The sequence below is a fragment of the Myotis yumanensis genome, unplaced genomic scaffold (assembly GCF_028538775.1).
Source record: "Myotis yumanensis isolate MYYU_CA2020_CCGP unplaced genomic scaffold, mMyoYum1.0.hap1 SCAF_7, whole genome shotgun sequence".
Taxonomy (NCBI): Eukaryota; Metazoa; Chordata; class Mammalia; order Chiroptera; family Vespertilionidae; genus Myotis; species Myotis yumanensis.
The window spans coordinates 29,993,188-30,005,438 of NW_027223758.1; the positions used below are offsets into that span (position 1 = coordinate 29,993,188).

At 38.6% G+C, this 12,251-nt stretch overlaps 1 protein-coding gene across 2 annotated transcripts in view; it reads left to right on the forward strand.

Annotated features, from left to right (window-relative positions):
* The window catches only part of RNF24 (ring finger protein 24), a 79,253-nt gene that overhangs the window by 24,325 nt on the left and 42,677 nt on the right, over positions 1–12,251 (forward strand). For both annotated transcript variants that reach the window (XM_070419967.1, XM_070419968.1), the window contains exon 2: positions 10,158–10,307. In XM_070419967.1, coding sequence (XP_070276068.1) covers positions 10,165–10,307 — 143 coding nt within the window. In that variant the 5' untranslated portion in view covers positions 10,158–10,164. The remainder of the gene's footprint in view (positions 1–10,157; positions 10,308–12,251) is intronic.

Genomic DNA, 12,251 nt, shown 5'->3' on the forward strand with positions numbered 1-12,251 from the left:
TTTTTCCTACATACTCTTAATTAAGAGTCCCATCCTTAGTTAATTAAAAGACTGTAAAGTAAATAGAAATTAATAGTTAAATGTTAATAAGCAGATTATTTGTGAAATTACAGTGCATGTATGGTTGTCTGCAATAGGAGTCAGAGGGGAATATAAGACATCAAATTTGAATCCTTCTCCACCATCAAGTTCTCATAAAGGCCTGATGGAATTATTTAAATTGAAAATAGAGACTTTATCATCACACAAAAAATTAGACAAAAAATCTTTATGGAGCCAATACAGAATAATTCCTGGGAATCTGGCAGAGTAACAATAGACCCACCAAAATAACAAACATCTGAAATAGAATAGTGTTTTAGAAGACAAACTTCAAGTGTGATAGCAAAGATAGCACCTCAGACTTGATTTAGAAACTTTGGTAACACCAAGAAAGAGAAAAACTGTGCACAGATCCAGAGAAAACAATGGGAATAGGAACAGGAAGGGGAAAAAAACTGCAGAAAATGGAATTGCCAATAATAGCGTGGAAAATGATAAAAGATACAAATACTATTAAAAGAAACTGGCTAGAATTTAAGAAAAAGAAACCCTGAAGACTGTGATAAAAAGTATAAAGAAATTTACAACCTGCCTTAAGGGGAAAAAAATGGTATCAAAATAATGGAGTGGTCAGTAAAATTGAGGCTAGATGGAGAGATCCAGATTAAAATACAGATGGAGCCCTAACCGGCTTGGCTCAGTGGATAGAGTGTCGGCCTGCGGAGTGAAGGGTCTCAGGTTTGATTCCGGTCAAGGACATGTACCTTGGTTGCGGGCACATACCCAGTAGGGAGTGTGCAGGAGGCAGCTGATGGATGTTTCTCTCTCATCGATGTTTCTAACTCTCTATCCCTCTCCTTTCATCTCTGTAAAAAATCAATAAAAATATATATATATTTTTTTTAAAAATACAGATGGAACAGACAAATAGGTTATAACAAATCCTATGAATCTCAATTTTTGCACCTACAGCTTCCCTCTAAATAAAGGGGGTGAGGAGTGTTGCAATTAGGAGGATACCTCAGAAAAGGAAAACTTGAGGATATTATTATAGAGAAAAATAGACTTTTGCCTACAGATTGAGAGTTTGTGGAATTTTCCAGATTTGGCACTTAATGATATTATACCTACTTATCAGTTTCTTAAAACTGGAAATAAGGAAAAACTATCTACTGGAGAATAAAAGATAAGAATGACCAGACTTTGCAATTTGGGTTATAGAGAGAGAAGATGCATTTAGGGAAACATTTACGAAATACCACCCAATTTATCGTGCCTAGCTGTCTGCCTTTTGAAGATAAAAGATTTTGAACCCTGATATCTTAGAAGAATTTCCAATAGCCAAGTACCAGAGAAGATTACAAAAGGAATGCAGAGGAAACTTCTGAAATATAGGTGGCAGAGACTGGAGTACTTGGAAAGAAGTGAGGTAGTGAAATCATCCATGACTGGCAGCTTAGTTAGGTATTTGGGCAAAGAACTTCTCAATGAAGGATTTGTACCTGCACTCCAGGTGTATTTCAGGGTCTGGACCTCTAAAAGTACAGAAATGAAACCTTCCCTTAACTCAGGGATATAACCAGGGCCTAGGAAAACCTTGCTAACCAAAGCTGTCAGGACTGCCAATTTATAGATTTGTCATGAGAAATGGAATTTTCAGGTGAGCTTGAACCTTGATTAAGCACGAATAAAATTTTTGCACTCTTTGTCACATGGGGAAAACAGATTAAAATCATTGTATTACTTTGGTGAATTTAGAGTTAGAATAAAGAAACATAAGTGTTATAAGCCCTAGCTAGTTTGGCTCAGTGGATAGAGCAGCCGTGGGCAAACTACGGCCCGCGGGCCAGATGCGGCCCGTTTGAAATGAATAAAACTAAAAAAAAAAAAGACTGTACCCTTTTATGTAATGATCTTTACTTTGAATTTATATTAGTTCACACAAACACTCCATCCATGCTTTTGTTCCGGCCCTCCGGTCCAGTTTAAGAACCCATTGTGGCCCTCGAGTCAAAAAGTTTGCCCACCCCCTGGGATAGAGCGTCAGCCTGGGGACCAAAGGGTCCTGGGTTTGATTCTGGCCAAGGGCATGTACCTTGGTTGCAGGCTCCTCCCTGGCCCGGGCCCTCGTCAGAGCTGGTGCAGGAGGCAACCAATTGATGTGTTTCTCTCGCATCGATATTTCTCTCTGTCTTTCCCTCTCTCTTCCACTCCCCCTAAAAATCAATGGAAAAATGTCCTGGCGTGACGATTAACAAAAAAAGAAAAAGAAAAGAAACATAAGTGTTTAAGTGTTTAAGAAGTGTTTCTCTGCTAACGTTAAAGTATTCTTCCCTGGTGTAGTGCTTTCTGGTGGGCCTGTAATGTCTAAGTCGTTTGATATTCACGCTGGATATGGCAGGAAATGTATACTTAATTCTATACATATAATCTCTGCTTCTCTACAGACAGATATGTACTAACACCGTCTCCTTTTAAATCATTTAATACCATTGTCTCTATAGCTTTTATGTAAAGATGTAGGCAAATATTGGTCAAGTACATCACTTTAAATTTATTTTAAATTCAAAACATACAAAAGGATTTATCTATAGATATGACTGCCCTCCCTAGGGTACTTGTCCTCTCACCAAAAGCAGCTTGCATTATCAATTCTTGGATATTCTTTCAGGGATAGTTTAGCATATTCAATCAACTTTCTGTATTCTTTAGTAGTGACATCTATCAAATCCAACTAGTAATAGATGTTTGTAGTTTTATCAGTGACATGGTGCTGTGGGCTGAGCTGCAGAGCCTTCACGTCTACCCCTGATTGTTTTTTTTGTTTGTTTGTTTGTTTGGTTGGTTGGTTTTTTAAATATATTTTATTGACCTTCCACAGAGAGGAAGGGAGAGAGAGAGAGAGCTAGAAACATCGATGAGAGAGAAATATCGACCAGCTTCTTCCTGCACACCCCCCACTGGGGACGCGCCCGAAACCAAGATACATGCCCCTGACCGGAACTGAACCTGGGACCCTTCAGTCCTCGGGCCAACACTCCATCCACTGAGCCAAACCGGTTAGGGCTACCCCTGATTGTTAATACCAACATATAACATAAACCTTCCATCTAATTCTCTCAGGCTCAGGTTATTGCAGTAGGGCCAGGCACTGGCCAGTCCAGTGAGACCACACTGGCTCAGCAGCTGAACTTTAGTCACAGGCCTGAGAGAATGATCTCTTCTGCCATTGGTTCCTATACTCTAGCTGAATAGAACAGGGATGTATCCTGGTTACTTGTATTTATAATTTGTTCCTGTGACCACCTTAGATTATGTTAGAAAACAAAAAGATTGCACCTTCTGAAGTGCAGTGTTTGGGCACTGTCCCATTGGGCAGGGTCTTGAGAGACAACTTGCCAGTTTGCTATTTTGTCAGGAAGATGAGCTAGAGGTCCAAAACAAAAGTTATATTTGGTGATAAGTATTCTTTATAATTATTTTAGGCTCTGTATAAGTTAAAAACCCATGTAGAAAGTCACTATAGTCCTGGCTGGGTGGGCCAGTCACTTGGAGCACCATTCCGTACAAAAGGTTGGGAGTTCAATTCCTGGTCAGGTCACATACCTAGGTTTTGGGTTTGATCCCAGTTGGGGCACATACAGAAGGCAACCAATCAATGTTTCTCTCTCACATCTATGTTTCTCCATTCCTCTCTCTCTAAAAATCAATAAAAACATATCCTCAGGTGAGAATTTAAAAAATAGAAAGTTACTATGTTTAGTTGCCTTAGTGTATATTTTACAGCTAGTTTTTCTTAGAGTGCTCACTGCTCAGAGCTGAGTGTTCTGTGAGTTTTTTATTAAGATTTATTTGCATGCAGTCAGCTGGTTGTATCTTCCCTAAAAAAATTTTCTAGGTTCAGATCCAAAATAAATACAGATGCCCCTTGTCTTATAATGGACTTACATCCCAGTAAACCCTTCATAAGTTGAAAATATCGTAAGTAAAAAATGAATTTAATACACCTAACTTACTGAACATCATAGCTAAGCCTACCCTACCTCAAACCTGCTCATAACACTTACATTAACCTTCAGTTGGGCAATTATCTTGAGTTTCATCTCAAGAGTAATTGTCTTCCTTTTACCAGAAGCAGAGACACAGATAGGCATTTTGTAGACATTATGGGGTGTAAAAACACAAAACATGCCCAGCCAGCATGGCTCAGTGGTTGAGCATTGAGCTAAGAACCAGGAGGTCATGGTTTGATTCCAGTCAGGGTACAGGCCTGGGTGGTGGGCTTGATCCCCAGTGTGGGGTGTGCAGGAGGTAGCTGATCAATGATTCTCTCTCATCATTGATGTTTTTATTTCTCTCCTCCCTTCCTCTCTGAAATCAATAAAAATATATTTTAAAAAAAACAAACACAAAACACATCCAAAAAACACTGGCAACACAGCACACTGTGGAGTATCAGTTTTTACCCCAGTGATCGTGGCTGACTGGGAGCTGCAGCTTGCTGCCACTGCCCAGCATTACAAGTATCATACCGAATATCGCTAGCCTGGGAAAAGATAAAAATTGAAAAGTACAGTTTCTACTGAATGCATATCACTTTTGCAACATTGTAAAGGGGAACCATCATAAATTGGGGACCATCTATATACAAAAAGAAGTTGATTTTCTCTATGCTGGGAATAACCAACTTAGAAAATGTAAGGGAAAAAAAAATCCCGTTCATAATAGGAACAAAATATATATAATAATTGGGAATAAGCTAAAAAAAAGTGTAAAACCTATATGAATAAAGCTATGCAAATCTGAGAAGCATAAAATCTAGAATAAATGAAAAGACATATCATGTGTTTGGATATAAAGACCCATTCTCCCTAAAGAAAGCTATAAATGTAACATACTGTTGGTTAAATTCCCAACAGGATTTTTAAAAATTTGTTTATCTCAAAAAAGAAATTGCCTTGAAAATATTAAAAAGGAAGAGTAATGATGAAAATATTGACCTATTTTGTGTATGAATTGTTGTTATGCTAAAGTTATATTAAAACAAAACATTGAGTGCTAAAGCAGGACATAATAGACAGAAAAAAGGGAACAGACTACAAAATCCAGTAACAGATCAGGCATGTGTAAAAAGTGATTCTGAAAAAGGTACAGTTTAAGGCAGTGGAGAAAGAATTTTATAAATGCTATAAAAAGAAATGACTGGCCCCTGTGAGGTTGAGACGGCCCCGGTGAGGTTGGGACGGCCCCTGTGAGGCTGAGACGGCCCCAGTGAGGTTGAATCGGCCCTGGTGAGGCTGAGACGGTCCCGGTGAGGCTGAGACGGCACCGGTGAGGTAGAGACAGCCCCAGTGAGGTCAAGACGGCCCCGGTGAGGTTGAAACGGCCCCAGTGAGGTTGAATCGGCTCCAGTGAGGCTGAGACAGCCCCGGTGAGGTTGAGACGGCCCCGGTGGGGTTGCGACGGCCCCGGTGGGGTTGCGACGGCCCCGGTAGGGTTGCAACGGCCCCTGTGAGGTTGAGATGGCCCTGGTGAGGCTGGGACGGCCCCGGTGAGGTTGAATCGGCACCGGTGAGGTTGAAATGGCCCCGGTGAGGTTGAAATGGCCCCTGTGAGGTTGAGGCGGCCCCTGTGAGGCTGAAACAGCCCCCATGAGGCTGGGACGGCCCATGTGAGGTGGGGACAGCCCCTGTGAGGCTGAGACGGCCCCTGGAAGCTGAGAAAAATACCACATGAACTCACTCATTTATGGATAATAAGAAACATTATAGACTGATGAACAAAAATGGATACAGAGGCAGAGCAGCATTGAGCAGAATGTCAAACTACAGTGGGAACCCTGGGGAGGGTTGTGGGGAGTAGGAGATCAACCGAAGGACTTATATGCATGCATATGAGAATAACTAATGGACACAAGACACTGGGGGGTGGGGGAAGCCGGGGGAATGTCAAGGGGGAGAAAAAAGGAGACATGTGTAATACTCTTTGTAATACTTTAAGAAATATTAATTAATTAATTAATTAAAATAAAATAAAATAAAATAAATGACTATTTAGAAAACAATTTTAGGTCTTTTTTCCATGCCATGGAATCAGTTACATTTAAATATTTTAATTTAACATGGAAAACCATGTAAGTATTAAAAGAGAATATAAGTGCATATTTCTATAATCTGGTATGAGGAAATCAAAGATAGAAACCAGGTTCACAGTTCTATTACACATCATCTATATGCTGTATAGTATGTTTACCACCCCAAGTCAAGTCTCCATCCATCACCATTTATTGCTCCTATATCCTCCACCTCCCTCCACTCCTTACTCCCCACCACCCCCTGACAATCACCACACTGTGTCCGTGTCGATGAGTTTTCGCTCTTTTTTTTTCTTCTTTTTTGCTTAACCCTGTCATCTGACCCACCTGGCCCCCACTCCCCATCCCCCAATCCCCACAGCTGTCAACCTGCTCTCTATCTATGAATCTGTCACTATTTTGCTTGTTAGTTCATTTTGTTCATTGGATTTCACATATGAGTGAAATCATATGTTACTTCTCTGTGGCTTATTTCACTTAGCACAATGCTCTCCAGGTCCATCCATGCTGTCTCAAAGGGTAAGATTTCCTTTTTCACTGCTGAGTAGTATTCCATTGCATAAATGTACCACAGCTTTTTTATCCACTAGTCTACTGATGGACACTTGGCTGCTTCCAGATCTTGGCTATTGTAAATAATGCTTCAATGAACATAGGAGTGTGTATATTCTTTCAAATTAGTGTTTCGGATTTCTTTGGATAAATTCCCAAAAGTGGAATATCTGGGTCATAAGGCAGTTTCATTTTTTATTCTTAAAAATATATATTTTTATTGATTTCAGGGAGGAAGGGAGAGAGAGAAAAACATCAAGATGAGAGAGAATCATTGATCGGCTGCCTCCTGCACACCCCACACTAGGGATCAAGCCCACAACCTAGGCATGTGCCCTGACTGGCAATTGAATCATGACCTCCTGGTTCATAGATCAACGCTCAACTGCTGAGCCATGCTAGCCAGGCCCACTGCTTTCCACAATGGCTGCAGCAATCTGCATTCACACCAACAGTGCAGGAGGGTTCCCTTTGCTCCACATCCTCAGCAACACTTGTTTGTTGATTTATTGATGATAGCCATTCTGACAGGTGTGAGGTGATATCTCATTGTGGTTTTAATTTGCATTTCTCTGATGATTAGTGACTTGAACATCTTTTCATATGTCTTTTGGTCATCTGTATGTCCTCTTTGGAGAAGTGTATATTCACATCTTTTGCCCATTTTTTAATTAGATTGGTATTGTTGGTTTTTTGGGTTTTTTGGTGTTGAGTTTTTTAAGTTCTTTATAAAATTTGGATATTAACCCCTTACCAGATGTATCATTGGTGAATATGTTATTCCATTCAGTGGATTATCTTTTCATTTTATTGATGGTTTTCCTTTGCTGTGCAAAAACTGTTTAGTTTCATGTAGTTCCATTTGTTTATTTTTTTGTTTGTTTCCAGAAAAATATTACTAAGAGAAATGTCAGAGACTTTACTGCCTGTTTTCTTCTAGGATTTTTATGGTTTTTATGTCTAACACATAAGTCTTTTTTTTTTTAATCGTGGTCTTTTAAAATTTTTTATTGATTTTAGAGAGGAAGGGAGAGGGAAAGAGAGATAGAAACATCAATGATGAGAGAGAATCATCTATCAGTTGCCTCCTGCACGCCCCCTACTGGGGATCAAACCTGCAACCTGACCATATGCCCTGACCAGGAATGGAACCATGACCTCCTGGTTCAGAGGTCGACGCTCAACCACTGAGAACACTGGCCAGGCTAACATTTAATCCATTTTGAGTTTATTCTTGTGTATGCTGTAAGAAGGTGGTCTAGTTTCATTTTTTTTTTTTTTTGCATGTATCTGCCCAATATTTCCAACACTGTTTATTGAAGAGACTGTATTTTTACCCCACTATATGTTTTTTGCCTCCTTTTCATCAAACATTAATTGACTACAAAGGCCTGGGTTTACTTCTGGGCTCTCTATTCTGTTCCATTGATCTATATGTCTGTTTTTATGTCAGTACCATGCTGTTTTGATTACTATGGCTTAAAGCAGTGGTTCTGAACCTTCTGGCCCTTTAAATACAGTTCCTCATGTTGTGACCAAACCATAAAATTATTTTCGTTGCTACTTCATAACTGTAATGTTGCTACTGTTATGAATCGTAATGTAAATATCTGATATGCAGGATGGGCTTAGGCGACCCCTGTGAAAGGGTCGTTCGACCGCCAAAGGGGTTGCGACCCACAGATTGAGAACCACTGGCTTAAAGTATAGTTTGATATCAGGTAGTGCGAGTCCTCCAACTTTGTTCTTCTTTTTCAAGATCACTGTTGCTATTCATGGTCTTCCATGATTTCATATAAATTTTTGGAATATTTGTTCTAGTTCAATGAAATATACCATTGGTATCGTAATAGGAATTGCATTGAATCTATAGATTGCTTTGGGTAGTATGGACATTTTAATGATGTTAATTCTTCCTATCCATGAACACTATATAGGCTTCCACTTTGTATCTTCTTCAATTTCTTTTTATAGTGTCTTATAATTTTGTGAACACGGGTCTTTTACATCCTTGGTTAAATTTATTCCTCAGTATTTTATTCTTTTTGAAGCAGTTGTGAATGGGATTGTTTTCTGGTAGTTCATTATTGGTGTATAAAATTGTTTTTTTAATAGAGTTAGAAATATTTATCTCATTTAAGAAAAATAACAGCATAAGCACAACAATAAGTGATCACCAATATTTGGTTAGGAAGTAATAGGGGGTAGTGGAAATTGTGACAAATGAGAGCATACTGATCTCATCCCAGGCATGCCCCTCCTCCCCTCCCAATTGTGCAACAACATGGCAGTTTAGAGGCCCCAAAGCCACTCAGTTCCAAGCAATTGTTGCCATGCAAGCATGCAGCCTCAGAATTATCAGATCATCTGAGCTTTTCTCATGTAAAGCTCCCAAATTTAAACTGTTCTCAGTTGTTAAAACTTTGTATAGGTGCCGGGCCAGTGTGGCTCAGTGGTTGAGCATCCAGCCATGAACCAAGAGTTCACTGGTTCAGCCCTAACCAGTTTGGTTCAGTGGATAGAGTGTCAGCCCGCAGACTGAAGGGTCCCGGGTTCAATTCAGGTAAAGGGCACATACCTCAGTTGCAGGCTCAAACCCCAGCCCTGGTCTGTCCGATGTTTCTCTCTCTGCCTCCCTTCTTCCCTCCCTTTCACTCTCTAAAAATTAATGGAAAAATATCCTCAGGTGAAGATTAACAAAAAAATAAAGTAAAAGAGTTCACCGTTTAAATTCCCAGTCAGGCACATGCCCACGCTCTATCCCCAGTAGGAGCTAGCTGATCGATGTCTCTCATGGATGTTTCTATCTCTCTCTCCCTTCCTCTCTCTCTAAAAATCAATAAAAACATTTTTATATATATATATATTTTCCCCCTCAGCTGTGTTTCCTTTTTTTTTTAATTGTTTAAAGTATTTTCCCCCAATTGACCTCCCTCCTTCCCCCAAAAAACATATTTTTTTAAAAAAAAAAATTGTGTAGGCAAAACAAAACATATTCATAAGGCCTCAAAGTTAATGAACTCTGGCTGTATAGTTTTGCTTTTGGTTTCAGGATTATGCTTACCACTTTAAATGAGTTGAGACACTTTTCCTTCCTCCTCCTTCCCACACCTCCCTCTCTAGATCTGTAATTCTCTGGATAACAGAGGAATTATCTATAGAAGTTTAGTTTGACTTCCACATCCATTGCCCTCAGGGTCAGGGGCCTTTTTGTGAAGACAGAATTTTATATTTCCGGATTTTTTCTTGAGCCAGTTTTGGTAACTTTATCGTGGGTATGTATGTATCCAAAAAACCATAGTTTATATAAATATATAGGGTTTGGTACTCTTCAGGAATCCACTGAGGGTCTTGGAATGAATAGTATTCCCCAGGGATAAAGAGGTACTACTGTGCATGTACAAAGATGATGCTGTCTTGGTTCTTAGTCTTTATAACCTAATTTTTAAAATTCTTTTTCCCCCCACAGTTCATCCATGAGCTCGGATTTCCCACATTACAACTTCAGGATGCCTAATATTGGATTCCAGAATCTGCCTCTCAACATATATATTGTGGTTTTTGGCACTGCTATATTTGTCTTCATCCTTAGTTTACTCTTCTGTTGCTACTTGATTAGGTAATCAATTTTCATTCTGTGTTACTTTAGAATATGTTAAACAATCACTAATAAATTAACTTTCTCCCCTTAGGTTAACAAATGTTATAAGTATTGTAGGGGAGGAAGAAAATTTCCTCTTCTAGGCTCTTTCAGCTGGTCTAATAATCAAACTGACACAAGATAGATTAATAAGAGAAAAATAACCAGATTTAATTACATACGTACATATGGAAACCCCACATACATGGGAGAGTCAGAGACCCCACATACATGAGAAGATTCAGAGACAGAAAGTTAAAATGAGGTATATGTGGCCTTCTGAGCTAAGGATGAGATAAAATGCCTTGGGGCTTCAGAGGGGAGGAAGGTCATTTGAAGGAAAATAAGATGAGCAGATGTTCAGTAATTACATGTTTGTCCTGCCCTGTAGGTCATAAAATATTATTTATGGTAATAACTGTTATTATAGACAAAGCACCTAAGTTAGATTCTTTAAGGAAGAGATAAAGATTTCTCTTGACCCACAGAGCCTCAGTTGCCTTCAGCTCAAAATAATCTACAAGTCAAAGTAGCACATCTTAGGGAGGCCTGTTCTGAACCACTTCAAAATGATAATTAGCAAATTTTTATTTTTTTCTTTCTTTTTTTTCTTTTCCTTTTAATTAGCAAATTTTTAAAACTTAAAGTGGCTTAATACTTTAACATTCTATGAGTTACTGGTCAATAAAACACCTTTATACAGTCTTCAATCCTATTTGTTGATAGGATGTTTTATTGTAGGAGAAAATTGTTCTCATTTGTTTTTCCAACATATTAGCATCTGAACTGGATACACTTCTGTCATTGTCTGTCTCCAAGATTTAATCTACTTTCACAAAGATTTCAAAATTGCTTTTCTGGAGAGTGCTACATCATTGTTAGCTAAAGTCGTTAAGGATTAGAAAGCAATCTCCAAATAAGATCCAAGCCTTTAAACAAATTCTTGTGGTCTCTCAAGAGTATTTTAAGCCCTGGCTGGTTTGGCTCAGTGGATAGAGTGTCGGCCTGCGGACTGAAGGGTCCCAGGTTCGATTCCGGTCAAGGGCATGTACCTTGGTTGCAGGCACATCCCCAGTAGGGGGTGTGCAGGAGGCAGCTGATCAATGTTTCCAACTCTCTATTCCTCTCCCTTCCTCTCTGTAAAAAATAAATAAAATGTATTTTTTTAAAAATTAAAAAAAAGAGTATTTTAAGCTCCTGTTTGTGTTGAACTGATCAGGTGTTCAGGTGATTGATTATCTGCATAAATCACAAAGTATTCCACAAGCTCTGCAGCACATGTACTGACAAGTAATGAAGGGTAACAGGTCACTTAAAGGAGTAATGGATTTGGCCAGTAAAGATTCACAGTTGACTAATTCATAATTGTTTAAGCAAGCATTTTTCTCTTTTTAAGTATTTAAAATAGGGCCTAATTTTCAAAGCCAAACCTTAGACTATAAAAAATTTTATAGTGTATTGTTCAAAGAGCTTTATGAAATAAAATAATAGAAAATTAAATGTTATTATACAGCTATACTAGTACATCTGATAGTTTTTAGTGTTTGTACAGTATATTATTATGGTTAAGATAAATACGATCATCAGATTATCTTTCAGCAATAGTTCATTATTGCCCCCAGTGTTCCAGGGTACTTATTTACTGACAGTCAAATCTGAGTGAATTTAGTGTGTAGTTTCTAATTTTCTGACAAGTGAATTTATATTCTTCACAGAAGGTGAATCTCCTCTGAAGTTCTCACAAATTTAATCACTCCCTGTATCTTATAGATATGCTGGCTGCCTATGATTTTTTGGTCTTGCTTAGAGAAATAAATACTTAGCTAATATAATTATAGGATTTAGGAAACACTTTAAAAAATCTGTTTATTACTAGAAATTGACTTTTCCTAACATTTCTTTAATAATTGTTTGATAAATGTT